Below are 16,660 nucleotides of genomic sequence, written 5' to 3'. Positions count from 1 at the left end.
ACCACAAGTCTTAAGAAAACGAGCAAACATAACTTGTAAGCTTCTCCCATACCCTGTTAAAGCGATACAGCCCTTGTCTCCTATCAGCCAAGAAGCACAAGCTGGAACCGGATGAAATTGATCTAAAATGGAGGAAAATTGAGTTTTTTGAAGCCACACAGTCATTTAGGGAACAGCATAAGCAGCTAGAAGAATTTGAGGAAGAAATAGAAAATTTGAGAGAGGAACTTGAGCCATATTTCCATTCACATTGGCGAAATTTTGATCTAAGTTGAGTGTACAATGTGACTGCATTTACTGTAAATAATAAAGGAAAATTTGTACATGTAGGTTTTTTAGGAGAAAAGGAAGGTTCGAAAAATGTTTACTTTGTAAAGGGGTGCCATAAAAATGTTTCTATTAATGCATACAATGCAAGAGAAGAGCTTAAGAAAAAGGGTTATTTTGTAATCCCTTACACTGACAAAAAAGAAATTATTTGTCTACCAAGGGGAGAGAAAATTTGTGTAATTACAGTCAATGCTATGACAAGCTATAATGGTCATACATTTCCTAGAATAGAATCACTTAAGTTTCTGTCGGATGTATGGAAAAACTTGGAAGACACTCCCTTCGCACAAAAAGAAGTGGAGCAGTATAATAACATCACAATGCTGGAATTTAAAGGGAAAGTAAAAGTAGGACGGTGTAAAAGATTAGGAGAGTTACCAGAAGGTATAGAGTTAGTCATTACTGCTAAACGAGTGGAGGACAGAGGAGGAGAACAAAGGACAATTTTTGTCCTCGGAGAAGAGGAAAATTGTCCTCGGAGGACAGTTTTTGTCCTCGGAGGGGAGGATTTTTGTCCTCAAAGGATAAAATTAAAGTAAAAATGAACTTACATGTGTTGATTTCACGAAATGACAGCTATCTCCTCGGCTATGCTTCTCTCAGTTCAGCTAGCTCCTCGACTGTGCTTGTCTCAGCTCAGGTATCGTCTCAGCTTAGCTATCTCCTCGGGTATGCTTGTCTCAGGTATGTTTCCCTCACGAGAGCTCAAGTGGATATGAGGTTCGGAACTTGAGTTGAGAGGTGAGAAAATGCTGTGAAAACAATGAAATATTTAATAACTGAACTGAAATCATTCGAGAATGCTATTCCTCTATCTTGAAATGGTGTGAAATATTTAATAATATTGGAAATCAATCAAGAATGCTATTCCTCTATGTTGAAATGCTGTGAAATATTTAATAATATTAGAAATCATTCGAGAATGTTTAAGTGAGTTGGCATGGGGGATTTCAGCTTCTAGCAGGTGTTTTCACCCTCTCATGCTGAGTTCTAGACGAGATTTTTTTTTTCGTCTTCTAACACATGGATGCCATTTGAAAAATGATCAAGTGTCAGTTTTTGTAATAGGAGAGAGAATATTTACAAACCAATAATGATGTGGGAGCACGTGTTGTTGAGGAGGAATTTGAATTTTTTTCACCTTGTAGCACACTTCGCTCTTGCTCGCACGAGCCTGGAACAGAGAGAGAAACGTATGCTATATAAACAGAAGTGATGAGAGGAAAATTATCATTTAAATCTGAGCCAGCTTCACGATGACTTCTCCATCAACATCTTCTCCATCATACATCCTGCCGGATAGTCCGCCGCAGCGCGTGCTCAACTATTGGCAGCAGCAGAAAGCTCGCAGCTCGGCTGCCACCTCTGCTGCCACGGCTGCCGCCTCCGCTGTCTCCCCAGCCTCCTCCTCCGCCTCACCCCTGAAGAGACAGGGAATCTACGTTCAACGAGAGAGGGGTGAGGAGATCATGATTCCGAACAGTCCTCTGCCACAATCTACACCGGCTACCTGGGCACCGCGGCGTGTGGTGCTGACAATGCTGAGCAACAACATCAAGCAGAAGCAGGGGAAGAGGAGGTTGGTGTTTGACGAGCCTGAGGTTAGCGGGGATGAGGAGGAGCAGTCAATCTGCTCACAAACAAAGGTTAGTTCCAACAAATATTATTAACTTGTGTATGCACAGATTTTTTCTGAGATTGATTGTTAAAAAAATCTGTGCACATACGAGTCTTTGATTATTTGATATGAATATTATTTGATATGAATATTATTTGAACTGATTAGAATGCAAGCAAATATTATTTGAACCACTTAGAAATGGAATTATTGTTTAAAGTAATCAATCATGCAACAATGTTAGCAATATTTCCTTGAACTGATTAGAAATGGTATTATGAGATATTATTGTTTAAAGTAATCGATCATGCATAAATGTTACCAATATTATTTGAACTGCTTGGAATGCAAAGGAAATATTATTTGAACCGAATAGAAATTGATGCTAAGGAAATATTATTTGAAATGATTAGAATGCAAAGGAAATATTATTTGAACTGCTTAGAAATTATTGTTTAAACTAATCGATCATGCAACAATGTTAGCAATATTTCCTTGAACTGATTAGAAATGGTAATATGAGATATTATTGTTTAAAGTAATCGATCATGCATAAATGTTACCAATATTATTTGAACTGCTTGGAATGCAAAGGAAATATTATTTGAACCGAATATAAATTGATGCTAAGGAAATATTATTTGAACTGATTAGAAATTATTGTTCAAACTAATCGATCATGCAACAATGTTAGCAATATTATTTGAACTGCTTAGAAATTATTGTTTAAAGTAATCGATCATGCAACAATGCTATTTCAATAACTGATATTACTCACTTTATGCAGAGAATGTCAATTCGATGATGTCGAGTTGAGATTATGACAATAATCTGATGTAGAGATCAATAATCTATTGATCAAGTTCTCTAGTATGATGATAATCTGAAACAAATAAGACACTAATCAAATATTTTTCAACAGAAACGAGCTGGAATGGACAAGAACTCATCCATGGTGCCGCTGATGAAGGAGGTGCAACGAAGGGAGGAGGAGGAGGAGGAGGAGGAAGTGGAGATAGAGAACGAGATGGAATCAGAGAACTTCCTGAGATTATTAAATAGTCATACCGAGAAGCCATGGACGCCTCTGCGTGAGCTGGAAGAGGGGTTACCTTATCCAATATGCGACGTGAGAGAGGCGTCTAACCAGCACGGGCGGCGAATTGTGCTCAAAATCCGGGTACCCGGGCTAAGAACAACGGATGTGTATCTTCCAGAAAGATTTAGCCGGATTTTGAGCACAAAAGACATTGAAAATTTCAAAATAAAGTGTAAAACATTATCTCTGTTTGTAAAGCATGTTAATGCTTTTATCACCGACATAAAAATTGTTAAATTCTAATGTCGGTAAGCATCTAGCATTAACATGCTTTACATGTTATTATTATGTATGTGTGAATAGATAAATAAAATGTAATATTGTTTCTATAAAAATTGTTTTCAATTCTTACCTGTTGTTGTTGTTGTTGTTGATAAGTTCGTAATGAATAGTAGAAACACCCAGAAGAAGAAATGGTTCACCTGCTCTGTTGTGAATGATATTTAAATAAGGTGACTGAGTCTTTCATAGTTTGTTGTGAGCATGCTCAGTAGTCTTTACCGCTACACACACACACACACACACACACACACACACACACACACACACAGCCATACAGCCAAGAGGCAGCGGCTTCTCACTCGCTCCCTCCTACATCTGTTTTGGCACATGTTCCTGCAGATGTGGGTGGGCGCACAATGCCAGCATCATTTCCCCCCCTTTTCAAATCGCATTCACCTTTCAGATTATTTGCTATTTGAAATAATATTCTTATCATTCAAGCAATGTTATAAGCACATAGTGTATGAATTCATTTCCAACTCAATTGAAAATTAAACCAATTCAATTCAATTCAAGTTGGTGTATTGATTAATTAACCTCAGTTAATGTTCAACCATTGAGTTGAAAGGTAATGAAAAATGGTATGTAGGAGAAAAAAGCAGAGTTCGAGGAAACGGGGTAAAGGAATCTTGAGTTCAGCGGCAAGAGTTTTTAAAGGTGTGTCAGGTTTGGCAGGTAATGTGACATCAACTATTTTAAATAAGGTAATTGATAACCTAGGGGAGGAATATCAAATTCCGGGATACGAGTATTGTGGCCCAGGAACAAAGGTTAATAAAAGGTTAAAGAGAGGTGATCAAGGCATAAATTCATTAGATAGAGCTTGCAAGATACATGATATAGCGTATACTCAAAATAGCGATAATAAAACTCGAGCGGTAGCTGACAGAGCTCTAGCAAACGCTGCATGGGACATTTTCAAAAATCCTCAAACACCCCTTGCTGAGAAAGCACTTAGCTATCTTGTTACAAACGTCATGAAAGCTAAAGCGGCGTTTGGTGGGTCTTTGAGAAAAAAGAAGAAGAAGAAGAATGAGAGGAGAAGTTATAGTAACGATATTAGACGCAAAGCTATAGCTCAGTTGAAAAAGCATATTGCAGGAAAAGGGTATTTTTTGAAGCCTTTTCCTAGTATTAGTGGAGGGAGAGTTCCACCCCTACCCCCATCATCATATGGAGTGAGTTTATTCCCTCAAGTTAAGAAATGTAGAACAACAAAGAAGAGTAGGAAGAAGACAAAGAAGAAGAAGGTATGAATATTGAAGGAGAATTGAGTAATTATGATTTGATTGATTGGTCGAAATTATTACAGATTCAGCTAAGAGGCATATATATGCTAGATACATTACCCAAAAAAATTCTAAAAAACGAGAATGCCATTGTGAATTTAGCAAGGAAAAGCGAGGATGGCAAACATTGGGTATCATATAAGAAAGTTGGCTCTAATGTTTGGTATTTTGATCCAATTGGAAATTTATAACCTCCATACGAATTGGACAAATATTGGAAAAAAGAAAATGGAGTAAATATATTTTATAATGTAGAGCATATGCAACCATTAAATAGCGATTTTTGTGGTCATCTTACATTATTGTTTCTTGCAAATCAGTTGTAATTAAGTGTTTGTGCTGAACACACAAGATGGTTGTTATCACATTACAATCTAACACGAGTAACCTCTATGAACATTTACAAGAAATTATAGAATTGGATAAAAATCGCGAATGGGAAATTGGATTGATTAATTTTTCTAGTTACAATAGTATTGCAAACATTAACAAAGGAACAAATTCCAGCTTCAAATATGGCGATAGATTAATTGAGTTGGATACTGGTGCATATGAAGTTGAGGATATTATAAAATCTTTAAAGAATAAATTGAATATTGATGGGAAGAAGAATAAACTTATTATATATGCAAACGCAAATACTATGAAGATTGAAATTCATTCTGATAAACCCATTGATTTAACACGTTCTGATTCAATTGCTAAGATACTTGGTTTTGATAATGTTGTTTTGCAGGCAAATAAATGGCATCATTCCAAACATTTGGTTAACATAACAAGTGTTGACAGTATTGTAGTTGAGTGTAATTTAGCATGTGGCAGTTACTCTGACGGAAAACAAAAACATATAATCTACGAATTTTTACCAAAGGTTCCTAGCGGTTATTTAATAAACGAAGTACCATCACCGATTATTTATGTACCTTTGAATATGCATCAAATTCAAACTATTAATGTAAAGGTAACGGACCAGAACGGATCGTTTATTGATTTCCGTGGAGATACAATTACAATTAGGTTGCACATACGTGAAAAGTAATGGGTTATCTTATTTTCAACCCACGTTCGAATACGTGCATGCACAATCAAGTCATTAGAGAAAGGAATGCGATAGCGTCAACACCTAAAAACAAACGTTCTTTGTCGGCAAAAAGCGCGTGAATATTAGAAAAGTTGGGTTTTATAGTTAATTGACGAAATGTCAGGAGGTCCCGCAGCAATTAGTGAAATTCTGGATGTGGAGACAGACCTTCAGTTTTATAATGATATTACTAAATTCCAATTTCACACTCATACAGTTTATTTGGGTCAGGAAATAAAAAACTCTGACGAGGCACGTATTGGCAAAAATTCTTTAGATGTCTATTCTTTACCTTGTAAATCATTCATATTGATTGAGGGAACAGTTAACTGTACAAAACCGGGAACAGACCCAGCCGATGCACCAGTTGCAGCAGACTATGAATTAAGCAGTAACGTAATCGGCAACCTTTTTGACGAGATACGATATGAATTAGCAGGTCAGCAAATTTCTAAATCAAGATTGATTGGATTAACATCCACAATTAAAGCTATTCTAGTGAAGAATACTCTCGATAAAAACACATATCACTTGGCTGGTTTTGACAGAGCAGGATATGAGCTAACGGATAATAAATTCACTTTCTGTGTACCGCTGAAATTAATCCTCCCGTTTTTTAAAGATTTTCAAAGAATAATTTTAAATTTGAAACAGGAACTCGTCTTATTGAGGTCACCGACAGATCTAAATTGTGTTGAGTCTACAAGTGGAACAAGCATTGGTGTGAAAATTACAAAACTACAATGGAGAATGCCCTACATAACTTTAGAAGATCATGTAAGACTGAAATTTTTGAGACTGCTCGATGCTGACACTCCACTGAAATTAGGTTTCTGGCATTGGGAAATTTGTGAATTACCAAATTTGCAAAATTCACTTAACCATTCTTGGGCAGTTTGCACCACATCGAGTTTTGATAGTCCAAAATACATTATAATTGCATTTCAAACTGATCGTAAGAATAAAATTAAAAAATCAATATCTAATTTCGATAGCTGTGGTATTTACAATGTTAAAGTATATTTGAACAGCGAGTATTATCCATATGAAAATCTGCTAGGTAAGAGGGAGGTATTATACCGCATGTTCCTGGATTTCGCGCCCTCGTATTATAGTCATTCAATCAATAGCGAACTTGGAACAGAAATTGACTTTAAAACGTTTTGTGAATCAACACCGCTGATTGTTGTAGATTGTTCACACCAACCAAGTCATTTGAAATCATCGACAGATGTTTGTATTGAAATGGAATTTAATAGTGCAGTACCTGCAAATACTTCCGGGTATTGCGTTTTAATTAGCGATCGTGTGATGGAGTACACACCTCTCACGAGCATGGTGAAAGAAGTTCAGTAATTTTTTTGATAGAGCGCACCGCCTATATAAGGTGTGCATTCTGCTCAATTTAGTTCATTATCAGTTTCACCTTTGAACAGACAACATGTCCTATTCTTTGTGTTCTGATATTTTGGACAAGCCACAAACTTGCTCTATTGGTATTCAGTGCGATCTTGATAGTTTCTATTATGAACCAAGCTGCTATACACCGATCCAGAAGCCGCTGCAGGTGGAGGAGGAGAGGGAGAAAGACGAAGGATTCGAGGAGCCCGCCGCCGCCGAAGATAAAGAAGTGGACAAGCAGACGCCTACGAAAATTGCTACGGTTGATCTTCACTGGTTTAAACAAGATTGTGATCAAATTATTGTGAAAGAACTTGCCATAATTGATCAGTTTAATAATTATATTGTGTTCCATTTCAAATCACCATTTGCAAAGACAGAATTGAGTGCAAAATTGTATAACAATGTAACATGGTTAGAACGTCACTATCATAAAATAAAATGGGAAGATGGAGATTTAGAATACAGTGACTCATTAATACGTGATTACCTTGCAGGTTATGAGAAAATTTTCACAAAAGGAACTGAGAAAGCAAAGTTTTTAAGAAGATTGCATAGCAACGTTCAATGTATACCAGAGGATTTTCCAAAACCTGATTTCAGCTTTTTCACTAGTTCATGGTGTTATGCTGCGTGTAACATTCATAAAAATAGACCACATTCTCGCTGTGCTTTATTCTCTGCGCAACATTATAATTCTTTGCTGTTCTAAAATATGTATCAAACAAACAATTTCTTGTGCGAAAACAATCGAATGCAAAGTATGAAAATGGCTCCGATGTACACGAATTAACAGAAAAGAAACTTTGCTCATTATGTCTTCTTCTCTAACGGAAAGGATCTACAATGTGTTTATTGCCTGCATGCATTGAGACTGCATAAAGCATGTACATGTTGTCTCTCGTCAATTATTGAAGAAAGACCACTTAATTACTCTATAATAGTTCCTGCCTACACTTAGTTTTCTTCATTCGCTCAACAACATGGATCCGAGAGAGTGGTTGGCTGCCGACAACGAATTGGAAGTGAGGTTAAAAAACTGTATTGATTGGTACGATGAGTGTGAAAGTGCAATTAGGAAATCAACTCCTGAAAATTATAGTTTGGCGAAACAATTGAAAGACATTTTTCTAAGCACGGTTAATTTAAATGACATAAGAGACTATCTATGTTATTATCGTCCTCATAATTTGTGTATAGATAAGCTAATTAAAATTGAAGATGAAATTATGAATAGTTGTGCTGCTGAAAGGTGTAAATAAACGTTTTCTGCCTTCAAATGATTTTTCATTCCAATATCCCATTCACGATTTTTAGTTTAGTTGCTGCTTAGAGCTAGACCTGACAACACGTGTGGGGTGATCTTTTTTATACAGACACGAGCCTCTATAACACGTGCATCTCATCAATTTAGAAAGAGAGATATATCTGTCTCTTACCCCCTTCATCTGACACATGTCAAACATTAGGGACATGCAGTGTTATGGTTTTTCAAAATTCAAAAAATTAACTCGTCTCTTGATGTCAATTTCATTTAACAAATTTGATTCAATTGCGAAGAATATTAAATTTTCAACAGGATGTCAAGATGTTGATTTACTGTTAACAAAAACAGAAAATGTACACTTTTCGATTTTATCTGAGATTTTCGAACTGCTCAATATTCTAGACAGCGGTCATCTACATTATGATTGTACAAATGATTCAGCATTATCTGTTGTTAAAAATTCCGATGAACTTTGGAAATGCTTGTACGAAATTGCAGATAAAAAATGTAAAAGAACTTAGATCATTGTAGAGATTCACTAGTATAGCATTGGATGTGAGAGAGAGAGAGAGAGAATTTCTCAATTCAATTAGATGTAGAGAGAGTCATTGACCTTACTCTGGATTCACTAGTATAGCATTAGATGTAGAAATATGGATTCACTTTAATTTGACAGTAGAGAATTTTCCCCCCTCAAAGAGATTTTTTCCCTCATCTAGCATTCACTTTAATTTGTCAGTATAGCATTAGTTGTAGAAATATGGATTCACTTTAATCTGTCACCAAGGGAATTTTTCCCTCTCAAAGAGATTTTTTTCCCTCATCTAGCATTCACTTTAATTTGTCAGTATAGCATTAGATGCAGAAATATGGATTCACTTTAATCTGTCACCAAGGGAATTTTTCCCTCTCAAAGAGATTTTTTTCCCTCATCCGGCATTCACTTCAATTTGTCAGTATAGCATTAGATGTAGAAATATGGATTCACTTTAATCAGTCACCAAGGGAATTTTTCCCTCTCAAAGAGATTTTTTTCCCTTATCCGGCATTCACCTCAATTTGTCAGTATAGCATTAGATGTAGAAATATGGATTCACTTTAATCTGTCAGTATAGAGAGGGAATTTTTCCTCCTAAAAGGGAAATTTTTTTTTCCCTCACCTGGGCAAGGGGAAGGGGTGAGAGAGAGAGATCTCTCTTTTCATCCCCCTCACCACCACTGGGCAAGGGGAAGGGGAGAGAAAGAGAGAGAGAGAGAAAGATATATCTCTCTCTTTTCATCCCCCTCACCACCACTGGGCAAGGGGAAGGGGAAATCTATTTTTAGAAAGAGAGAGAGAGAGAAAGATATATCTCTCTCTTTTCATCCCCTTCACCTCCACTGGGCAAGGGGAAGGGGAGAGAAAGAGAGAGAGAGAGAGAAAGATATATCTCTCTCTTTTCAACCCCCTCACCACCACTGGGCAAGGGGAGGGGGAAATCTATTTTTAGAATACCCCCAACCCTACAGGCGGGGGGAAGGGGAGGCGGGATGGACGAGGGGTGAGAGGGGGGAGGGGACTTCGAGCAAAAAAGCTTCCCAGTGATCTCAGTTTCCCTCTACTCTGGTCAAAGGCTGAAAATAAACTTTCTACTCGTGATATTTTTCCAAGTTTTTCGATTTGTATATCATCAAGCTATAAAAATGAAAAAAGTTTTCTCGGGAAAACATTTTTTTTCTGATCATAACTTTTTGAGATATGAGTGCCTAAAGTTTGAATTTTTGGGACAGAACATTTCAAATTCGGTAGGATATAAATCCATGAGATTTAGAGGATAGATTCTTCATGGTATTGTTGATCTAGAAAAACAAAAATTCAAAACGAAAATATCAATTTTCAAGATAGTTATTCAATTTACTAGAAATAACTTTTAGTTGAGTTATTTTTGGTAAATTGAATAACTTTTCCAAAAATTGATATTATCAGAGCATTTTTGTTCTACTAGATCAACAATGCCATGAAGAATCCATCCTCTAAATTTCATAGATATATATCTCACTGAATTTGAAATGTTCTGTCCCAAAAATTCAAACTTCAGGCGCTCATATCTCAAAAAGTAATGATCGGAAAAAAATGTTTTCCTGAGGAAACTTTTTCATTACGATAGCTTGATGATATACAAATCGAAAAACTCGGAAAAATATCACGAGTAGAAAGTTTATTTTAGCCTTTGCACACCCTTAAGGAATAGCCCCTTTAAATTGAATTGCTTGAATACATCACTCTTTCCAATAATCGTATTGTTTTTGTTCACATATTATATATCACTTTTTCAATAATTTGATTAAATGTGTTTGTTGATTTACAGCAGCATTGAACTCAAACAATGGCTTGCGTTGGGGCTGGAATCATCAGCAGCCAATCAGAGGAAAGGAGACTGACCCCCCCTGGGAGCAGCCCCCACCCCCTGAACTTCCCTCCACACCGGGCCCCATGTTCCAGGTGACGTCAGCAAGTATTGTTGCTCGTCCAGGGGATGACGTCATACTGCCATGTCGTGTTATCAATCTCGGAGATAAAGTAGTGAGTTGACAAAAAAATAATATTATTAATAATAATAATAGCCAGTGGCGGCGTGTCCATGAGAGCACAAGAGCACGTGAACCCCCTATAAAATTGCTACAATAAATTAAAGTTCAAATCAATAGAAAATTGATTGAAGTAATAGTAATACTCAAATTTCTTGTAATATTAAAACAATAAGGAGCGCACCAAGCAAGGTACATGCATTGAAATAACCTTTTGAATTACGCGCTACAGCAAGCAGGATCACTGCTCCAAGCGTTAGTATGGGTTCAAATGGTAGCTGGGCGAGTTCAATTCCCTCCCCGTGGGGGGTGGGAGACTATTTACATTAGCTTTACGGTGAGCTGCCTTCCAAGCAGCTCATAGCTGTGATAGTGTGACTTTGCATTGGCGCCATTGCCTTCTAGAGCCGTTTCCACTTATGAACTGTTCTAGCTGGCACTGGCTACTACTTGTTTACTGTTTGCAGTTTCGCGTTCGCGCTACATGTGTTGTCGATTTTGAGGTTAATTCTTGTTTCTTCTTTCTTGTGTTTTGAAAAGTGAGAATGGAGGGTTCAAGAAAGGTTTCAGTTAGCTATTTAAAAGAAATAGTGTTCTCTAATTTATCAATCGAGGAAAAAATATATCGATTAAGGAAAGTGGTAGGCCTACACCGACAATTGATATACATCAGACTTCTACATCGAAATCCAGGACATACAAGAGAGATTTCAAAGACCAACAATATGAAAAGACATCTTGGCTGTGTGGTTGTGAAGAAACTAACAAACTTTATTGTTTTCTGTGCTTGTTGTTTGCTCGCGAAAAAGGCGATCCAGCATGGATTAAGAACGGTGTGTGTGATTTAGCTCATTTGACTAAAAAAATTAAAAAGCATGGTGATCGATGTTTTTGCAGCAAGGAAGGAGAGGAGGATGGATTTTATTTTCAAAAAATGCTCTGTAAATGCCAACTAGAAGGAGGGTGAGTGTTAACAAAGTCTCTAAAAGCATGTTAATCCTTATTTCTTTGATTGGAAATTATCTTACATCGAGGAAAAATTATTGCTGTTTTCTGTATAATTTATGATTTGTACATGAATTATTCAATGGGAGTATGGGAGTACATCTTCTAGGTTGAGAATCCTGAGTATATCTAAATACTTATTATTATTAAACGAAAATCCAATTATTATATAGGTACTTAATATAATACAACCCATTAGAATATTTTGTTACCTACGTAATAATATGATAGGCCTAGTACTCTTCTAGGAATAAGAAATTACATTCTACTACGTGAAACGAACAAAATTCACTTGAAACATGGGGTTTAACAAATTATTAAAGATCTAGATCTTGTTGCTCATGTTAAATGTGAACCCCCCATTAGTATTTGCACGAGCCGCCACTGATAATAGCTTTATTGACAATATTGGGGCACCGAGCTTCGCTCGTTATCCTATACTATTGAACGAGCAGCTTCTGTTTTTATGTTTATATGTTTGGATGTTTGTATTTCACCGGATCTCGAAAATGGCTCTAACAATTCTCCCGAAATTCAGAACATAGTAGGTCTATAATATGAAGATTCGATTGGACTACATCTCATCCCTTGGAAAACTCGCTGAAGGACATTAAATGGGTAATTTTTTCGTCGTCTGTTGGTGATGGAAGTGAGTGAGTGAGTTCATGTGTGGTGGACTGTGTCAAAATTATGACTCAGCTGTTGAACTTTTGTAATCATTCAATCAGGTACTTGGTGCCGGTTGCAAAAAAGCCGGGTTATTTTCAATCCTGATTAATTCCAGTAGATCCATCTTTTTGAAATGGTCTTCTCTGATTTGGTTCACGTGAAGTTAAACAGGATTAAAATTTAACCGGCTTTTGTGCAACTGGGCCTTTGTGAGGGAAATTTTGCCTTCCCTTTGGGAATTAATCTCAATTTACTGTGATTAGATAGAACATTTCTGTATGAATTTTATTATAATTTCTTCTTTTGTAATACATTTTTTATGTTTTTGTACTCCAGAGCGAAGCTCAGTCCCCGATATTGAACAAAAAAGTGCAAGAAATTAATAAAATGGAGTACAAAATTCTTAAAAGAATTATAGTGAGATTCCCGTGATAGCCTCAGTGGAAATGATTGGACAAGAGGCTACCGATTTTCTTTCAGCACCGCCTTCTATAGAAAAGATAGCTGTGATTCAAGTTATTACACGTAATAGTGAGGGGAAATTTTTGCCTTCTCTTTGGGAATTAATCTCAATTCAATGTGATTAGATAGAACATTTCTGTATGAATGTTATTATAATTTCTTCTTTCGTCATACATTTTTTTATACTTTTGTACTCCAGAGCGAAGCTCGGTCCCCGATATTTTTTTTTTCAATTGATAAACAAAACACAATTCTCTAAAATGATCGTGTTCATATTTCACAGCTGGCTATATGTCATCTTATGAATTTCGGGGATGCGATATTTTGATTTTTCACATACTCACTCGCTCACTCACTTTTTTACTATCCGCAGCTTTTTCTGCCAAGGATGAATTGAAAGATACATATCAGTAAAAGGATACATAAATCCTTTCAATGTCGTACAGCGAGTTTTCCCTAGGATGAGACCTAGTGCCATCGATTTTTTATATCATAAACCCACTATGTTCCAAATTTCGTGAGAACCGTTAGAGCCGTTTTCGAGATCCGTTGAACATAAATAACCAGATATAAATATATAAAAATACAGAAATTGATCGCTTAATATAATATAGGATTATATTATAGAATATAATAATATATAATAGGATTCTGGAGTATTTGAGTTGGCAACAGTTTATATACAGTTTATCTTAAGTTCCTTTCATTATTTTGACACTAATCTGCTCCACATTTTTCTGTCTCTCGCCGTAGTGGTCCATGCATAGCCGACTCTCTGATTCTTCATCTCTGTTCTTCTCCTAAGTAGTCTCAACAAAGCTGCTAAGTCAAAAACTGTGTTCAAAACATTCCCTTCAAGTTTCTTTGTCAATTGGTCTATTGTTGCAAAACTGGAGTTTTCACACTCAACATTAAAGCTGCTGCAACAGTTATAGGGAAATGCGTAAAAGTATGAAATTATACATCAAATTGGAGAGAACTTGATGTCCTATAAGCTCATGATCAGCATGGATTTCTCCCATCGATTTTCAAAAATTTATAAGCGCAAAAATATGAGGCAAAAAGGTTTTTTTTTCAAAAATGTCACATCTTTAAGAGCGGATATCTCGAAAACTAGAATAGATATAGAAAAAGTTGTGAGATTAATATTTTAGAAAATTATGTGAGCTTCAATTTTGTATGTAACAGTTATGTCCGTCAGATACATAGTTTTCGTGTTATATGCGAGAAACAAGAAAATGGTACCTTTGAACCACCCCCACCCCATTAGCACAAGGGGTAGGGGTGGGAACTTTTGATATGTTTACCTCCCAACTACCCTTAACAAAACTGCAAAATCATAAACTGTCTTCCAAACTTTTTTCTCTATAATCTTCCCTTGACTGGATTAAATGCTCATCGAGGGTTTGTAGAGCATAAGATTCCCATGAATTTGATGTATTATTTCATTATTAAAAGTTTTCCTTACATAGATAGAAGCTTTAATGGAGGGACGGACATTTTGAATCTTGCAAAAAGTGTCAATCCAGATATTTGACTAGAATATCCTATACGAGCAACTTCTGTTTGGATGTTTGTATGTTTGTATCTCACCGGATCTTGAAAACGGCTCTAACGATTCTCACAAAATTCAGATCATAGTAGGTTCATAATATAAAGATTCGATTGCACTAAGTCTCATCCCTTGGAGAACTCACTGGAGGACATTAGAAGGATAAATACGTCCTTAGAACAACCGCTGGAAATTTTGTCGTCTGTCGATACCGTAATGGAAGAGAGTGAACGAGTGCATGTGTGTGGGATCATCCAGCTGATTTCACGAGAAGAAAAATTTAGCAAGAGAAACTTATTTTCGTTTATTTCTCTTTTTTTAGAAAAAGTGTTCACTTCAGAAAGTCCAAAATAGTAACTAGATGCTGTTAGTGTAGAATAGTACATAGTATATTAACAAACATTGTAGCAAAACATAGTAAATCGAATTAAATAGTAACTAGATGCTGTTAGTGTAGAATAGTACATAGTATATCAACAAATAATATTGTAGCAAATATAGTAAATCGATTTCATAGTATAATCTATTTGTAATTGATGATGTGTTTGTTTTTTGAAGTGTGAATAAATTGTTATTTTGATGAGTGATAGTAGCTTAACCTAGACTTGGACTGTAGTATAAATTTGAAAAGGGACAGTTTTGGGCATAAGCCTGTTGTGCGTCCTCATATAACTGTAATAGTATATTTCGCACCTAGGGTCGAAAATGTACGTTCTCCGGCTCGAGATCTCGGTTTTCAAGTTCGAGACGAAGTCGAGAGCTTGAAGCATTCGAGAGCCGGGAAAACATTTTTGCCCGTGTTGCTAATGCTATTTTTCGCCACACCAGAAAAAAAAACTTCCCAATATATAAGAAATTGAAAAATAAATAAAATTCAAACAGCCTATTTTGATAGTTTGAATCTTGGTTCTAACAACTTTTACTGTCAATTAATTACAATATTACTTATTAATACTTTACAATAGTGACAATATTTTTATACTATTAATATTTCGAATAATTGTTTGAATTTTTATAGCTCTTGCAATATCTCATGGATAGATGGATGGATAGAATTTTCATTACTATTTTGAAATAATGTGGTGAAAAAATTAATATAATTGCATATTTCACAGTTTTGTCTCAAAATATATATAAAAAATTGATTGAAATTTAAATTATGGTAACTAATATAAAAAATAGCTAATGAAAGTCGAAATTCATCGACAAAAAAAAGTCATTCACCGAGATTCGAACCTAGATCGTGTTGTTATACACCGAACTTTGAGTACTGATGTATTACGCCTTTATGCTCTCGGCCATTGTGTATTGTTAAACGTAGGAGCCTGACTGATAACACTTAGCATACACGTAATACTGTACTGTGAACTAGACTTCTAAAAAAGTTTACTTCACTCCTAAAAAGCGTACAACAGACTTTGGCTCATGACTTATATTATTAAAATTAATATTATTATCTGTCTCACAATAAAATTTTTACTCTGAATTAAGTCAGGTAATGTATGTAGGCTACTATAATATAGTGTATAGCGGCAAATTTGAAGCCGGTTTGCTGGCATTTTCACAACAAAATATTGCTCTGAAAATAGTTAAATCATAGAGAAAACATTCGAAGATTCAATCTTGAGTGGGCCTAATGTTTTCTCTAAATTATATGGTTTGATATTGAAGAAGAATTATCTAAAAGTTTTAATAATGAATTACGGAAAAATTACTAGGCATTTTTCAGTCAAGGCTGAGTTTCACCAGTAGGCTTACCTTAAACTTCAGATCTCTGCTGTATTTTCTTATTATTATTGTTGATTGTATTGCATTAAGAAGTGGAATTCGATAATAAAAAAGAAACAATTATTACTCTACCTCACTTTTGAATATTGATACAATTATTGTACTTTGATTTCAAATTTGATTCTTCACTTTTAAATACTTGCGATACGTATCTTTCTGACAATGGACAATGCAGCCAACATTATATTGTTGAGGCTATGGAGATATCATCGTATTCTATTGTTTGATATCAAAAACACAATAATAAAT

The 16,660-nt window shown here is 35.6% G+C and overlaps 1 protein-coding gene across 5 annotated transcripts in view; it reads left to right on the top strand.

Moving 5' to 3' along the window:
* The window catches only part of LOC111061576, a 43,518-nt gene that overhangs the window by 22,586 nt on the left and 4,272 nt on the right, over window positions 1-16,660 (top strand). For 4 of the 5 annotated variants that reach the window (XM_039435793.1, XM_039435792.1, XM_039435790.1 and 1 more), the window contains exon 3: window positions 10,716-10,930. In XM_039435793.1, coding sequence (XP_039291727.1) covers window positions 10,716-10,930 — 215 coding nt within the window. The remainder of the gene's footprint in view (window positions 1-10,715; window positions 10,931-16,660) is intronic. The other variant, XM_039435794.1, reaches the window with a different exon arrangement.

This window comes from Nilaparvata lugens, chromosome 9 (assembly GCF_014356525.2).
Source record: "Nilaparvata lugens isolate BPH chromosome 9, ASM1435652v1, whole genome shotgun sequence".
Classification (NCBI taxonomy): Eukaryota; Metazoa; Arthropoda; class Insecta; order Hemiptera; family Delphacidae; genus Nilaparvata; species Nilaparvata lugens.
The sequence above is the reverse complement of the archived record's forward strand: the minus strand, read 5'-3'. Positions and strand labels throughout refer to the sequence as shown.